This window comes from Carassius carassius, chromosome 15 (assembly GCF_963082965.1).
Source record: "Carassius carassius chromosome 15, fCarCar2.1, whole genome shotgun sequence".
Classification (NCBI taxonomy): Eukaryota; Metazoa; Chordata; class Actinopteri; order Cypriniformes; family Cyprinidae; genus Carassius; species Carassius carassius.
In genome coordinates this window covers 13953238-13967759 of record NC_081769.1, presented here as the reverse complement: position 1 = coordinate 13967759, position 14522 = coordinate 13953238, and the positions used below count along the sequence as shown (strand labels likewise).

General features: G+C 36.8%; 1 protein-coding gene across 1 annotated transcript; it reads left to right on the top strand.

Annotated features, from left to right (window-relative positions):
* Positions 1-208: 208 nt before the first annotated feature.
* On the top strand, positions 209-14284 carry colq (collagen-like tail subunit (single strand of homotrimer) of asymmetric acetylcholinesterase). Its single transcript, XM_059567009.1, has 17 exons — positions 209-612; positions 1617-1750; positions 1960-2055; positions 3804-3848; positions 4310-4336; positions 7071-7142; positions 7485-7547; positions 7658-7684; positions 7795-7839; positions 7931-7966; positions 8113-8193; positions 8280-8376; positions 9008-9120; positions 9285-9404; positions 10155-10281; positions 12968-13070; positions 13285-14284. The coding sequence occupies exons 1-17, from the start codon at positions 522-524 to the stop codon at positions 13352-13354; spliced, it is 1347 nt and encodes a 448-aa protein (XP_059422992.1). The 5' UTR covers positions 209-521; the 3' UTR covers positions 13355-14284.
* Positions 14285-14522: the final 238 nt, after the last annotated feature.

Genomic DNA, 14522 nt, shown 5'->3' with positions numbered 1-14522 from the left:
CCTTACTTATGGATTTCAAAAGCAAAAAATGCTATTAAACGGTCAATCATATTTTGTGAGAAAGTGTGACATGCTAAAGCAAAACAGGCACTTTGGAATCAGCACCCCAAAATGAATAAGAAACAGGCATTGGATTTCCTTCAGCAAAACTGATGCAGGGTGGTGTTATCGATAAATGAATGGTGATAGTCATTTCAATGTCATTTCTAGCCATACTGTTTTGTTTTCTCTGTCCGTTTTAGTGCTGGCAGTAGTAACGGCTAATATTGGCTACAGAGGGCAGCTGACCGACTGCCTCCTGTATATTTAGCTCAGGGCCGATACATGGGAGAGGTGTAACAGACATTGGCTGGCATTCACTTCTCCTAAAGGCGTGGATCTTGTGTGTGTGTGTGTGTGTGTGTGTGTGTGTGTGTGTGTGTGTGTGTGAGGGAGAGAGAAAGGCGGGGAGAGAGAGCAATAGTGCAGGACTGCATCAGATCACTTCACTGTGCTATTGGAGGTAGACCGCAGCCGGCAGCATGATTCTGTTCACACTTGGACTATATTTCCAACTTCTCTGCAATGTGGCATCAATCTCTTACATGGATAATATATTCCCTCTTCCAACAGGTAAGAAACTCCTTTTTTTTGCACGTTTGGTATGCTGATATTAAGGTTTTTTTCTTACAGAGAGAAGTATGTTTGCACATGACATGCAAATCAAATTAACTGCACCAACGAAAAACACCAGCACAGACATATTTGTCTGATTCTGTAATTTCAGGAGTTATGCAAATTAAATAAATGCAGTTGCAGAATATTGATAACATGAATTAGGTTGCACTGCTCTTTAAAAAGTATTTTTAGGATAGACAGTATATTGTGTGCCAGTATAGACTGGTTTGAATATAATGGGGAAAATTTCAGGCCTGTAATAATAAAGTAAACATTTGCATCATTTTGCAATACATTTCCCAAAAGGCATCAATGAATTATTTCTGGTTATTATTTCTGATGGCAAAATGGCTGTGTTTCAGTTTTGTCAGCCAACACTGCAGTGAAAAGTTGAATTAGTCAAGTGCTTGTTTTTGCAAAGTTAACATCTTTCTGGACTTTCTATTTTAAAGCATGTATATATGTATGCATGTGTGTATTTATTTAAATCATTTTTATGGTTGCTTTTGCTTCTGCACAACAATAATAGTTATTTACAGATTTTTTGGACTTGTGTGTGTTCATTGTGTATGTATTTGTAAAAAGTGAAAAAATGAACACTATGTTTATTTATATGATTTTAAATAAACATTTTTTTTTTTTTACAGCAAAACAAGTTTCAAATAATAAAACACATATACTGTTTAATATGACAGTGGCTGTCAGATGTTAGTGTATTATATTCTTATAGTAAATGCAACAACGAAAATTCACCAAAAATCTGTAAAATCCCATTGATGAGGTCATAAATGCTTAGAAATAGATACATTTCTTAGAAAAGTTATAGCATTACATATTTGCAGATTAACCTTTAGTTTTAGTAATGAAAGAGCTTTCATTACACTCTTCATTTCATGTACCTGATAAGTATCATGCGTCTGCTGACATGTTCCCCATGAACCTTATTTCCCCTCATCTAGATCTCCAGTTGCTGGAAACCAGGAAGAAATTCAACCCCTGCTGTTTACTGAGTCCACCTCCACCCCCTCTCTTCCCTCCACCCCCTTCACTGTGGCGGCAGGGCCATCTGGAGAGTCCTGATCAAGGGCTCCAGGTACTACAGGGATCAGGGTGTCAATAAATACATTATGTATGTCTAAATGAACACAGTAGTTGATGGTAATAATAAAAAAATAAATCATAGATGTTAATAGAACCGTTGAAACAGTGAAGATTGTAACACTTTATGGACTATTTTTTATTTAACATTTTCCCCATTTCTATTGTTTCCATATGTAATTTTTTCCATGACTTCTCTTATAGACAGAGACTGATGTTTCACCAAATGTCCCATGCAATCCCACACCTCACACATGCTCCCCAGGGCCTCCGGGACCAGCAGGACCTCCTGGCCCTCAGGTATGTGCTTCCAATTTTCATGTTGAGGATGAAACATAGTCGGATGTTTTTAAAATGAAGCCATGCATCTATAAACAGCTTTTTCCACATTGAGTGAAATGTCATGCCACAATGATCTATAGTTGTTTTGTTTGGAGGCTTGGTTGATTTTGTATACAGTTCAAATGGCAAAGACTATGTAGGTGAACATTTGACAAGCTAGCTAGACAGAAAGAAGGGCCGATGTGAAAAGGGAAAAATCTTATTTAGATCTGTTTAGATGTTCAGTACGTACATGTTTTCATGTTGCTTTCATATGGTTTTGAAAAAATGTAATGCCATTTTAATACCAGAGGTGTTTCAGTTTAATGCTTTAAAATGTCATGTGGTGTAACTATCAAGTATTACATTTTCCATAATACACCTTTTATTACTTGTGGGTGTATTATGAGCATTATTTTAAAAAAGGAATTATTTATTAAAATGTATGCATTTTCAATGAGGATTATTAGTTTATAAATTATGCTTTAGAGCACCACAAGACATTTTACAACCAAAACATGCCATTTTCTAAAAATATTTGGTAATGTGAAAAAAAAATATTATTTTAATTTAAAAATGTCAAATGTGTAAATAATTCAAATATTTTAATTAGTGAAGCAGTTTGGTTAAATTATTGTTTCTTAGAAAAACTAATGAACAAGTAGGCAACAACAATTTATATAAATTGCTTAAATTACTTTATAACCCTTTTTTTGCTTTATATATATATATATATATATATATATATATATATATAATTTATTTATAATTTATTTATTTTTTACTTATTTAATTCAGAAATATAAAACCTAACCCATCATAGAAGAGGATTTATTAATGACATTTTTATTTTTATTTCTGAACATATGAATTGACCCAGACAAACAAATAATGCCATACTGACCCATAAGCCATATTAACATGTACAGATCTTGACAAAACCAAAAGTTAAAAACTGCCTAATACTTTTATAAGTACAAGCAAGTCACATGCGTGGTTGGTACTTCAAGGAAGCAGAGTATTGGCTTGTCACAATGGTCAGTTACAGCTCTGTAATTAGCCTGCATAACCCTCTCAGCATGTGAGACCCGTGTGAGTTCCCCAGACGTCTTTCTGTAGTGACACGGATATGACCAGTTTGGCCCCCCACGACACAGCAGGAGCAGGCTATTAACACGCCACATTTAGAGCAGATGGAAATAGACCTTTTTCCATTGCCAGCCTCTGCTCCATCGTACCATTCTTAGAAACAACCCCAAGAGAGACACCCACAGACTCTCAAAACCCCAAGAGAGAGTTCTCCCCTGCTGTTCAGTCCAGTCTCAGTACAGATTGATCTCTGCCATAGGTTATCAGTTGTGTAGGGAATATTATTGAGAATGTCAGCTAAAAACATTATAAATGCATCCTTTTGTGTTTGCAACAGCAATGATAATTTTAAATGTGCACTGCATAAGGAAGCTATTCATAAGCTGATTTCCACAAGAAGTTCAGATGCTGTGACCCTTATTGTTTTGTTTGAGTTTTTGGGTGGGCCTGTCACTTTTATGTCTACCAATAGGAACGGAGGAGTGTTTGGGAAACCTGTTTGGAAACAGTCATCATTTTGGCTTGGAAATGACTTACAAAAAATATTAGTCAACACTCTTGGTCAAAAAAATAGCTTCTTTGGATTTAGCTAAAGGCTTTGGATAAGCCCTAAACAGGTATGTTTGTTTTATCATCAGGGTCCTGCTGGACTGCCGGGACCAAAGGGACCAAAGGGAGATAAGGTACGAAACATACTTATGTAAATATAATACAAACATACAACATGAAAAGCAATTAAGAACGAAAGAGAAATGAGGCTGACTAAGTGGTCCAGTGAGTTAAGGAAGCAAATAAGATTCTTGTTAAGGATGCACCATATTTTACAGTCCTAATCACCAAGTACATATTATGTACTACTTATAGTAATTAAAATAACTTTAAAATAAAGTTATAGTAATGTGTAATAACTAGGTACTAACACTGCACTAGGCTCAGAAAATACAAAAGAAGATATTTTAAAGAAATATTTTGCTAAAATCTGTTGACTTTCTAAAAACTTTCTAAAAAATGTCTTCTTTTGAAATTATGACTCAAAAAATGATCATTTTATTAATTATTGCTTTATAAACTATTCAGTCACCCTCAAGAATGTGTATACTGTAACACATAGATGAACTGATTGGTTCCCTCCTCCTTTTGCTAGGGTGAAATTGGAAGACCCGGACAAAAGGTAAGACTCCCTGTCCTGTGTTTTGAAATAAGTGGATTTACTTTGAAAAAAGGGAAGGAGGAGAAATGGGAGATGCACACACTTTTAAAGCTGGAGTATAACATGAGCTGAAGGAAATTCAAAGCAAGTGCAACCTTGACACAGATACACATGATTCACATGATTCCACATGATCTTCTGTATGTTATAAGCAGCAGAGAGCTAAACATCAGGGGACGCTTGTGGTCACCATCATTAGGTTCAATCCACAATGGAATATCCCCATGGCTCCTGTCCCACAATCACATTGTGGGCTTGTGTGGTTTCCTGGAAGGCATTTGGGACCAGAGTCAGTAATACCTACAGCGGGGCTGTGGGTAAACCGAGAAGCCACTAAACTGCTGCACAGGATTTTGGGTGTGCTGGTGCATTGTTTTAATCCAAACAGGCACTGAGAGTGGAGTGCTGCTGGCGTAGGAAGCTTTGCAGCATTGCATAGTAATTTAGCTTAGTGCTGGGGCAGCACAATAAATCATTTGCTCTCCCACAATGCCCGGCTCCTGCCCTTAGCACATAATTTAATTAAAGCCAGGAGACTGATGGGGCTTGGTTTAGTTTGTTCTCTCTCTCTCTCCATCTCTTCTGATGGCTGTTTTGTCCCTCAGAGCACTCAGAAGACATGTTGTCCTCACCTTGTCCCTACTGCCAGTCGTCTTTAGGTGTTACACACATTAGATGTTTTGGAAAAGGGACGGCGGCCATGAAACCTAGCTGATACTTAGTGAAACCATAAATATTTGATTTCTGTAGAACATTTGGGTTCTTTACATTTGGACACATGCCTGTCTCAATCACATTTCTGATGTACTGTATTAATGTTTTTATCATTAACTAATTTTCTGTAATTCAAAACTTATATGAAATAAAATCCAAAGAATTTTCATGACTGATTCAGGGAAAAAATGGCTCTTCTTTTAGTACTACATTTGATTTAGGGCACAATGATATACTCTGTCCCCGCTGGAGACTTGAGTGGGTGTTATTGTATTACAGTGGTTTCACTTTGATTTGTCAAATAGGTTTGTCTGGGGCAGGGGAAGGCACCTTCTGTCCTAGAGAGTTGCTGTCCTGCAGAGTTTAGCTCCAACCCTTATCAAACACACCTGATCAAGCTAATCAATGTTCAGGATTACTAAGGCTATAGGTAGGTGAGTTTTATTTTTTCAGGGTTGGAGCTGAACTCTGCTGGACTGAACTTCCCTGGTCTGAGGCATCACTCATCTTCAAACATCTATCATTTGGTTGCGGTGTTCCGCAGGGATCAATTCTTGGACCGGTGTTGTTTTCCCTGTTTATGCTACCCCGGTTTCTGTTTTTGATAAATATGGCGTGTCTTTTTGTCTATATGCCGACAACCCACAAATCTATCTTATAGCTTAACAATAAACACTCTTATAGAAATTAAACTTATTTTCCAAATCTAAATAAAAAGAAATCCAAAATTATTTTTTTGGGGATATTTCACCTTTTTTTGGATCTTGACATTTTTAATACTATAAAATGTGTAGTGTGCCAGAGATTTGGCCATCCTATTTGAATGCATCTTAAAGTTCACTGCTGTTGTCAAGTCATGTTTTAACTTCACCTTCTTACTAAAGTTAAGATCTTTTCATCCATGAGCAATTGAAACTGCAATCCATGCCTTTGAAACATCTTTGCTTGACTACTTTAATACTTTATTATGGCATTACTCAAGCTTCCATTTCCTGTCAGCAGCTGGACTACTTAAAGGGCAAATATAACCACATTACATATTTAAATGTCTTTACTTGCACCCTGTCACGTATAAATTAACTCTTATTTGTCTACAAAGCCCTCAAAACCTGGTACCTCAATACTTGCTCCTGTATACTTCTAGAACCTTAAGATCATGTGACCATGGCCTACTCACTGTCCCCAGAGTAAAACTTAAAAATCGAGGTGATTGCACTTTTGCTCTATTCACAGTAGACAGGTTCAATTCATCACTGCATTTAAGATCTTTCTTTCTTAAGACATTTTTTTTTTGTCTCCGTGGATTTTTATATTCCTTAAGTATGTTATTTTGGGTGTCTCTTGAAGATTGTAGCTTGTTGATTGTCTATTACATATTATGTTTTTATTTCTATATAGTTTCTTTTAATATAATTATTGTTACCTTTTGATTCTTTTATTCATTGTACAGTGCTTTGGTTGTGTTTAAATGTGCTCTATAAATAGACATTTATTGACCGGTGAAAAATGTACACTTAAAAAAGTGGTAATACTAAAATTTAAAAAAATAAATAAAAAGATCATTACAGTATTCCATCTGTGCTAAAAACTCATGATATATCAAGTTCTGTTATATTGGGAATATTTTATTAATTGATACTTAATAAATTTGTGTAATTAAATTACATTTTAATTAAAATTGTCCTAATCATTTTATTTTGTGTGGTAACTGCTCTGAGCCACTGCACTGCCAAAACCTGTGCACTAAAGATATATCAGCCAAAATAATGTCAGCAGTCTGCGCATGCAAAAAGATTGGACATTTGGACGTTTTTTAAGCCATAGAAGATTGGACGTTTATTAAGCCAAGAACACTTTATCAAGACATTAAGTTCAGTGTAATCTGCCAGTATGTAAAGATATATGGAGCTGATTTAAAGCTTACAATACTTTTAAATGTATTTTTCTCTTTGTGTGTAAAATGATGCTGTTTGTGTTACAGGGACACTTTGGCACTCCAGGTCTCCCAGGACGTCAGGGAACAAGTGGATGGCAAGGACCAACTGGGCCTAAAGTGAGTAATTAATTCCATCCTCACATTTACAAAAAGCTCACCTAGGCTGCATATTTGAATCAAAAATAAAGTAAAAAGATTAATGTTGTCAAATATTATTACAGTTTAAAATAGTCTTCTATTTTAATATGTTTTCAAATGTAATTTAGTACTCTAATAGAAAAGCTGAATTTTCAGCAGCCATTACTCCAGTCTTCAGTGTCAAGTGAAAGTCATTTTAATATGCTGAATTGTTCTCAAGAAACATTTCTGATTATTATCAGTGTTTAAAAAGGTTGAGCTGCTTAATAATTTTCTGGAAACCATGACAATGTTATTCCTGTGACTCTGTGTTTTTAACAGGGGGAGAAAGGCGACCCTGGGCTGATGGGAATGCCAGGGTCAAGAGGACCAATTGGACCCAAGGTGTGGATAGCCTTTTTTCCCCTGAATTAGGACTCCTACAGTCATACTGCATTGTCATATGAACATAAAATACTGTACTCTGTTCACTGAATATTGTTAATTTTTTGCAGGGCTTTCCTGGACATAAGGGAGAAAAAGTGAGTTACCTCTCTGAACTCTCTTTTATCATTCAGTTCATTCTTTAATTTTGTACCCCAGTTGTTCATCATTAGGTTAATATTTTGCTCTTTTGATCTTGTCCTGTTAGGGCTCACAAGGTTTCAGAGGTGAAATTGGCTTAAAAGGTGACAAGGTAAGTTACAATAGTGCAATTAGTTTTATACTGCAAATTGTAACTGGTCTAATACATCATTTATTTTTTGCACATTTTTGTACTGTTTCAGGGATTAATGGGTCTTCCTGGAATGCTTGGCCAGAAGGTTCTGGAAAATATTAATGCATATTATTATACATAGTTTTTAAGTTATTGGGTAGTTAGTATTATATATAAAAATAAATTGTCTATTTTTTGTTAACATAATGAAACAAAGGCAATCTTCTATGTGATTTTGAAATAATTTCTCAGGGTGAAATGGGTCCAAAAGGAGAACCTGGAAGCTCAGGGAACAGAGGACCCACCGGCCGCCCAGGAAAAAGAGGAAAGCAGGTGATCCATCCCTAAACACATAATAACAACATAACAGTGCAAAATCATTGGAAATATATGACCGTTATTATTGATTTCTGATACAGGGTGCAAAAGGTGACATTGGTACAACTGGACCCATGGGTCCTGCAGGCCCTCAAGGGGTGCCTGGTCACCCTGGCCCTCCCGGTTTGCCCGCCTCAGGTATTAAATTTACATAGAAGTGCTAATAGTTCTCAAATCTCTAAAAAAGTATAGTTTGTTTGAGAAAGATTCCTGGAAAATGTAGAACAGAAAATGAATAAAGTAAATGAAAATAAATGTATTTTTGTTTGTAACTAATTAAAATTAAGAAAATTTGGGAGGAAAATTTGGCCATATCTAATTATTGGGAGGTGGGGGGCGGGGTCTTGTCCCCTTCAATGTCTATTGTGGTAACAGCTCGGTCAAGATCACATGATGATATTGCAGCATTCGCCATGTGCAGACGGTGAAGCACATGGATCTTAAATCACTGTAGGAAATCCCACCACTCTTCTATTTAGCTTCAGAAGCAACCTGATCCATGACTGAAACAGATGTCCCAAAGGAGACTGAAGCCATGACATCATGTCCTTAACTGACGGCCGGAGCGGCCAAACTTTTCGCAGAATTACAAACATTATGTCATCACTTTATTCACAGGACAGCTGCTGTCTTGTTTTGGTTTCTGTGCATATTAACTCAGTTGCTTTCTCTTCGTGATAAATGAGGGCTCTTGAAATCACTCCATTACTTTGCATCACATGGAGGGACATTTATGCCTTCGGCTTAATGTTGTTTACCTTTCCTCCAGGACTGTACATGGTAGGACAGAAAGGAGAGAAGGGACAACCTGGCAGCCTGGGACGCTGCGGCTGTAATGCCCCCTCCTTTGACCACTGGGGCAGCTATCCCAGAGTGCCAGCGGTAAGCCAGCAATGCCAGCATGCTTTACAAACTAAGCCTGAATATTCCCAGATATCTGTACACTGCACTGGATTGATTGTTATTTCTGGATGATATTCAACATTGAAACCATTCAATTCATTTTGCCAGTAAAGCAGTTGATAATATTTAATGTCTGTTCTCAGATCTTTGTGGTGAATAACGAACAGGAGCTGAACCTCCTCCAGACTGATTACGCTTTGGCCTTCCGTAAAGACCAGAGGTCGCTTTACTTCAGAGACATTGATGGTTGGATGCCAATTCAGGTGCACATTATTGTTGTGATCTAAACATAATCCAGTTTATAAATGACAGATGACATAATTACTTGTCGAGAATGTTTATTTTGATGTTTATCAACTTTCTAGTGTTAAAATCATAGGAATGTGCTAGGAAAAGCATATTTAAGGTTGTATAAGGTTTATTTAATTTATATTTAATAATAAATGCTACAAGACACTAAAGGCAAAATCATTGTTTTTTTGCCCACACTGGGCTATTTTGCTTCCATAGCTTATCTTCTTTCAGACTATTGAAAAAAAATAAAAATAACATACATTACACATTTATTTATTTTTTTAAGTCACACTTTATCTGTTTGTGTTTGTAGATATCCTTTACAATTCATATCAATAAAGGCTGTTTTCTCAAAAAAAAAAATTCTCTCTTGCACGGATCCAGAAATCCACTTTAGTGTCACTTACATACACCAATTTTGTCATACAATCATCAATTCATACAATCATATTTTTTCAAAATGTTTTTTTTCTTCTTTTATTTATATAGTGATATCCAAAATCCATTTTGTAATATATATACATCTATATATATATATATATATATATATATATATGTAAATTATAAAAATAAAAATATAAAAATAAATTAACTTTTCCACGATATTCTAATTTATTGAGATGCATGTGTATATATATATATGTATATGTATGTGTATGTATGGTTTTACACACAGTGATTTTAGTCTCCAAGGTCTGTAAAAGACTCTTTGATTGCAGTTAACACCATTCCAGTCGATGGAGCGTGATCCCGACCAGGAGGGTTTCTGTGGAGACAGCATCGTACAAGTTGAGAACGGAGAGGAGTGTGATGACGGAAATAAGGTGGTCACAGATGGCTGTGTCAGTAAGTATCAGGTTGAAACAGAGGCGCTCCAACTGAAAGCTTATTCCCAACAACATGCTGTAATGCAGTTGTCTGGTCCTGTATGGAAAATGAAGCTTAGAATAACACCTTAATTCAGAAGTCACCCCAACATATGTGCTCATAATTCATTACATTGTGCTCTGGAATACTCCATTCTGATTGGTCGATAATTACATTCCACGGTCAAATATTTTTGTACAATGACAGCTAAACTGTAGAGCTGGCTTTGTCCCAAGTATTCTATGTCTTACATAGTTGTGCTGGTTTTAGGCCTTGTGTTGCACCATGCTCTCTTCTCATTCAATGATTTAACAGTCAAAGCAATATTTATGTAAGGAATAATTGAAGACAGGCGATTGAATTATTAGGAAAATTATGCATTCCCAAATTGGTAATTCGGTCACAGCGTGAAGCAGAGTAATTTTGTGTATGTTCATTTATTTTATTTATTTTGTGTGCCATGTAATAAGCTGAATAATGTGCTGGCGTGCATCAATAATTTATTTTGCCAGAATGTATTTTATCTCTCACTGTAAAGAAACAACAACAAAATTTAAATCCTTTTAACAGTTAACAGTAAGTCCCCTTATTCTATATTGTGAGAAACAAAAACAAAAAATAAAAATAAAGAAATACATGTAATGGAATTTGACACTAAAATACTGTTAAATGTAAAGTTTTTGAAAGTGAAAAAGAATAAGTTGTCTTATAATTTGTAGTGAAAAACAATAAATAGGCATTCCTAGTGAGACAACTCACATTGAATGGTTTTCCATTTAAATACCATTTCTCTATTGAACAGTCTCTTTGATCGCATTGCTAGGCACATGGAGAAACTCCTGTTTACTCTAAATACTGAAGCCTGATTTGTTCACATTTGTGTAGCAGCATGAACAAGTCATGTTACAGATGACTCTAAGTTGCTGACAGCTTCAGATGCAGAAGATTGAATGTATTCCAGTGAGGACCCTGGCACAGTTAGAAGATCTGCATCTTCTCAAAGGCTGTGGAATACCTTGGCTGGAACTGGTTGGCTCCTGAAGAGCCCGCCTGCAGCTGCTTAGATGAGTGGTACCTGCAATGATGGCGTCTTTTAGTGATGTCCGATTCGTGAATGAATCGTTCAATTTAACCGGTTCATCTTAGTGAACCGGTTGAACCAGTTCACCAAATCGAACTGAATAGTTTGAAACGGTTCGCGTCTCCAATAAGCATTAATCCACAAATTACTTAAGCTGTTAACTTTTTAACGTGACTGACACTCCCTCTGAGTCAGAATAAACCAATATCCAGGAGTAATTCATTTACTCAAACAGTACACTGACTGAACTGCTGTGAAGACCGAACTGAAGATGAACACCGAGCTGAGCCAGATAACAAATGCACACGCCCACCGCTGGAGCAGTTCTCGTTCTCGAGTCAAGAACCGGTTGCATCGGTTTTTGGATCACCAGAACACTGAACTGAGAATCATTTCTGTCGGACGCGTACGATTTCAGAACCGATGAGCTGATTCTCGTTCTCGAGTCAAGAACTGGTTGCATCGGTTTTCGGATCACCAGTACACTGAACTGAAAACCGTTTTTTTTCGGACACGTCCAATTCGAGAACCGAGGAGCTGATGATACTGCGCATGCGTGATTCAGCCTAAAGCCGACTGACTCACTGCGCGTCTGAACCGAACTGATTTTATCCATAGTCCTTAGGGCCCTATGAGGGTCTTCCTTTGAGATGCTCCAATCAGCTGACCTAAGGCCTCTGTCACTTAAGACCACCCTACTTCTGGCATTAGCATTGGTCAAGCGAGTGGGTGACTTACACTGTCAGTCAGTGCTTCATGGCTTGATTTTGGGCCTAACGACTGTAGTCATCTTCAAACCAAGACACTGCTATGTGCCTAAGGTGCTCTCCACTCCATTCGGAGCACAAGTTAACACGCTTCTGACTCTTCCTAACACTTACTTTACTCTACCCGGTTTGGGCTCTTAAAGTTTAAATAGAGTGCTCTAGCCACTTCTAGACTATCTTGCTGGATATTTGAAGCTATAGCCCTGACTTACACCATAGTGAATTTGCAGTGTCCTATTGGAGTGAGGGCCCATTCTACCAGAGGAATATCCTCCTCCTGGGCTTGGTCCAGCAGAGTTTCAATTGGTGATATCTGTCACTATCAGTCAAAAGATTCTGACAAAATGGCATTAAGAGCCGACTGATATAGTAGCCGGCTCCACTCCGTTTGGCGGGTTGAATTGCCATTTGTTCATGTAGCTACACAACCATGAACAAATCAGGCTTCGCTATTCAGAGTAAACAGGAGTTTCCAGATATATGTAGCAATGCAATGCACATTCCCTCATCTCGGGGAACTGACATAGTAACACCAGGTCATTTTTCTTAGTTTTTTTTCTTTTTATAATTTCTTTTCACTTATGTACATTAGAGTTTTATGTTATATCTTAAGTTGTTTAATTGATCATTATTGCATGACTTTAGTGTCATGTCTGTTTACCATGTTGGTGTTTTGTATTTGTGTAGACATCTTTTTTTTTATTTGAGTTCAGTCTGTAAAGCTTCAAATGTACATTTACTACCATATAACTTCCAGATTTTAACTGTAAATTTTCCCAATCTTTTGCTTCTCCTTTTTTCTTTTGCTCTTTCTCAGAGTGCAAACTTGCATACTGTGGGGATGGATATCGCTATGAAGAGGCAGAGGAGTGCGACGGAAAGGATTTTGGCTTTCACACATGCAGATCCTTTTTGCCTGGGTAGGACTATTCAAGCCTGTTTAAATGGATAGTGCAAAGCTAACATCCCCCTGAAGGAAAATGAGCCATTTTCTTGTCCCAAAGAGTTTTAATATTATTATTATTTTTATTATTATACTCTAGCACAATGTTATATTAAAATAATATTTTGAAAGAATTTTGCTTTGATTAAATTCAATTTTTCCAAATAACATCCATGTCTTTCTGTCCACAGATCTTATGGACATCTCAAGTGCACAGCTGACTGTTTCATTGACTCAACAAACTGCAAGTATTTCACATGAGGACAAAAGAAAGTAGTATCTCGTTTCAGCTGGAGAGACCCATATAAATGACGACACTGAAAACCGTAGATTCAGTGGATAAACTGAGAGTAGAAATCATTGATGGAATTATCACAAACACATTAGCTGAACTCCTCTGTTGACATGATGCTTAGAGGCCATGTAACTCACTCGGGAAAGGAACGCTTGGCAAAGCCACGTTTGTGCACGTGCTCTTAAGAACTTTAACCGGACTTCAGATGCCATTCTCCATTTATTCAGCCTCTGCTGCCTTCCATTCGGCCCTGGCTCGACATTTGGCCAGCGTGGTTGGCTGCATTAAGAGGAAACAGGTGAGTTGGTTGCCTCTTGGAGATGGGTAAAGGACTTCTCAATACCTCAAAGTACTGTAGTACTGTTTCAGAGGAAATACATTTTCTCCTGGTCCACACCACCTTCCCTCACATAGGGTGCTCTATATGTGGAATGCAATGTGACATTGTTACTATAGTATTTTGCATGAGGCTGAGATTGCTGTAGACATGTCAGCAGAGATCATTACCAAGGCATGTAACTGAAAAAACAAAAGTAGCTCATATCTTTAAATCTAATATTATGTAGGCTTAGACCAAACTGGTGCTTGGCCTTGGAAGAAACCTAATAATTTCATTATCTTAAAAAACACTGATGTACATTAGGCTTAGTACAGTTTTGCATACTGGGTCCTAAAATAACTTGTTGCCATACAGCCCAATTATGGGTAAATTGAAGAAAAAATTTAAGCTTATAAAATGGCACAATTATATGCCAAATGACAGTTTAATTGAAAAACATTGCATGATGGTTGTTCAGAAGTGCCACCATACCATATACAGTACCCATATTTAGTATCTTCGGTATTTTTTTAAATTAATCAAGCATAACCAAAATATTATTCACAGCTCAATGAGGGAGTCAAACTCAGTAACATCTCTAAATGATTCACTGCCTGAGTTTGATTCAAAACATTACTCAAAAATAAATTCAAGGCAGTGCCGTAAGGAAATGTTAGAAATGTGTTTACTAATGCATATGTTAGGTAAATGTGACCCCCCCAAAAAAGATTGCAAAGTTGGAACTGGAATGGGAACATATTTTCTAATTGGAATTCACACTATAATTTTGCTTTTTTTTCCATTTCTTTGCAAAT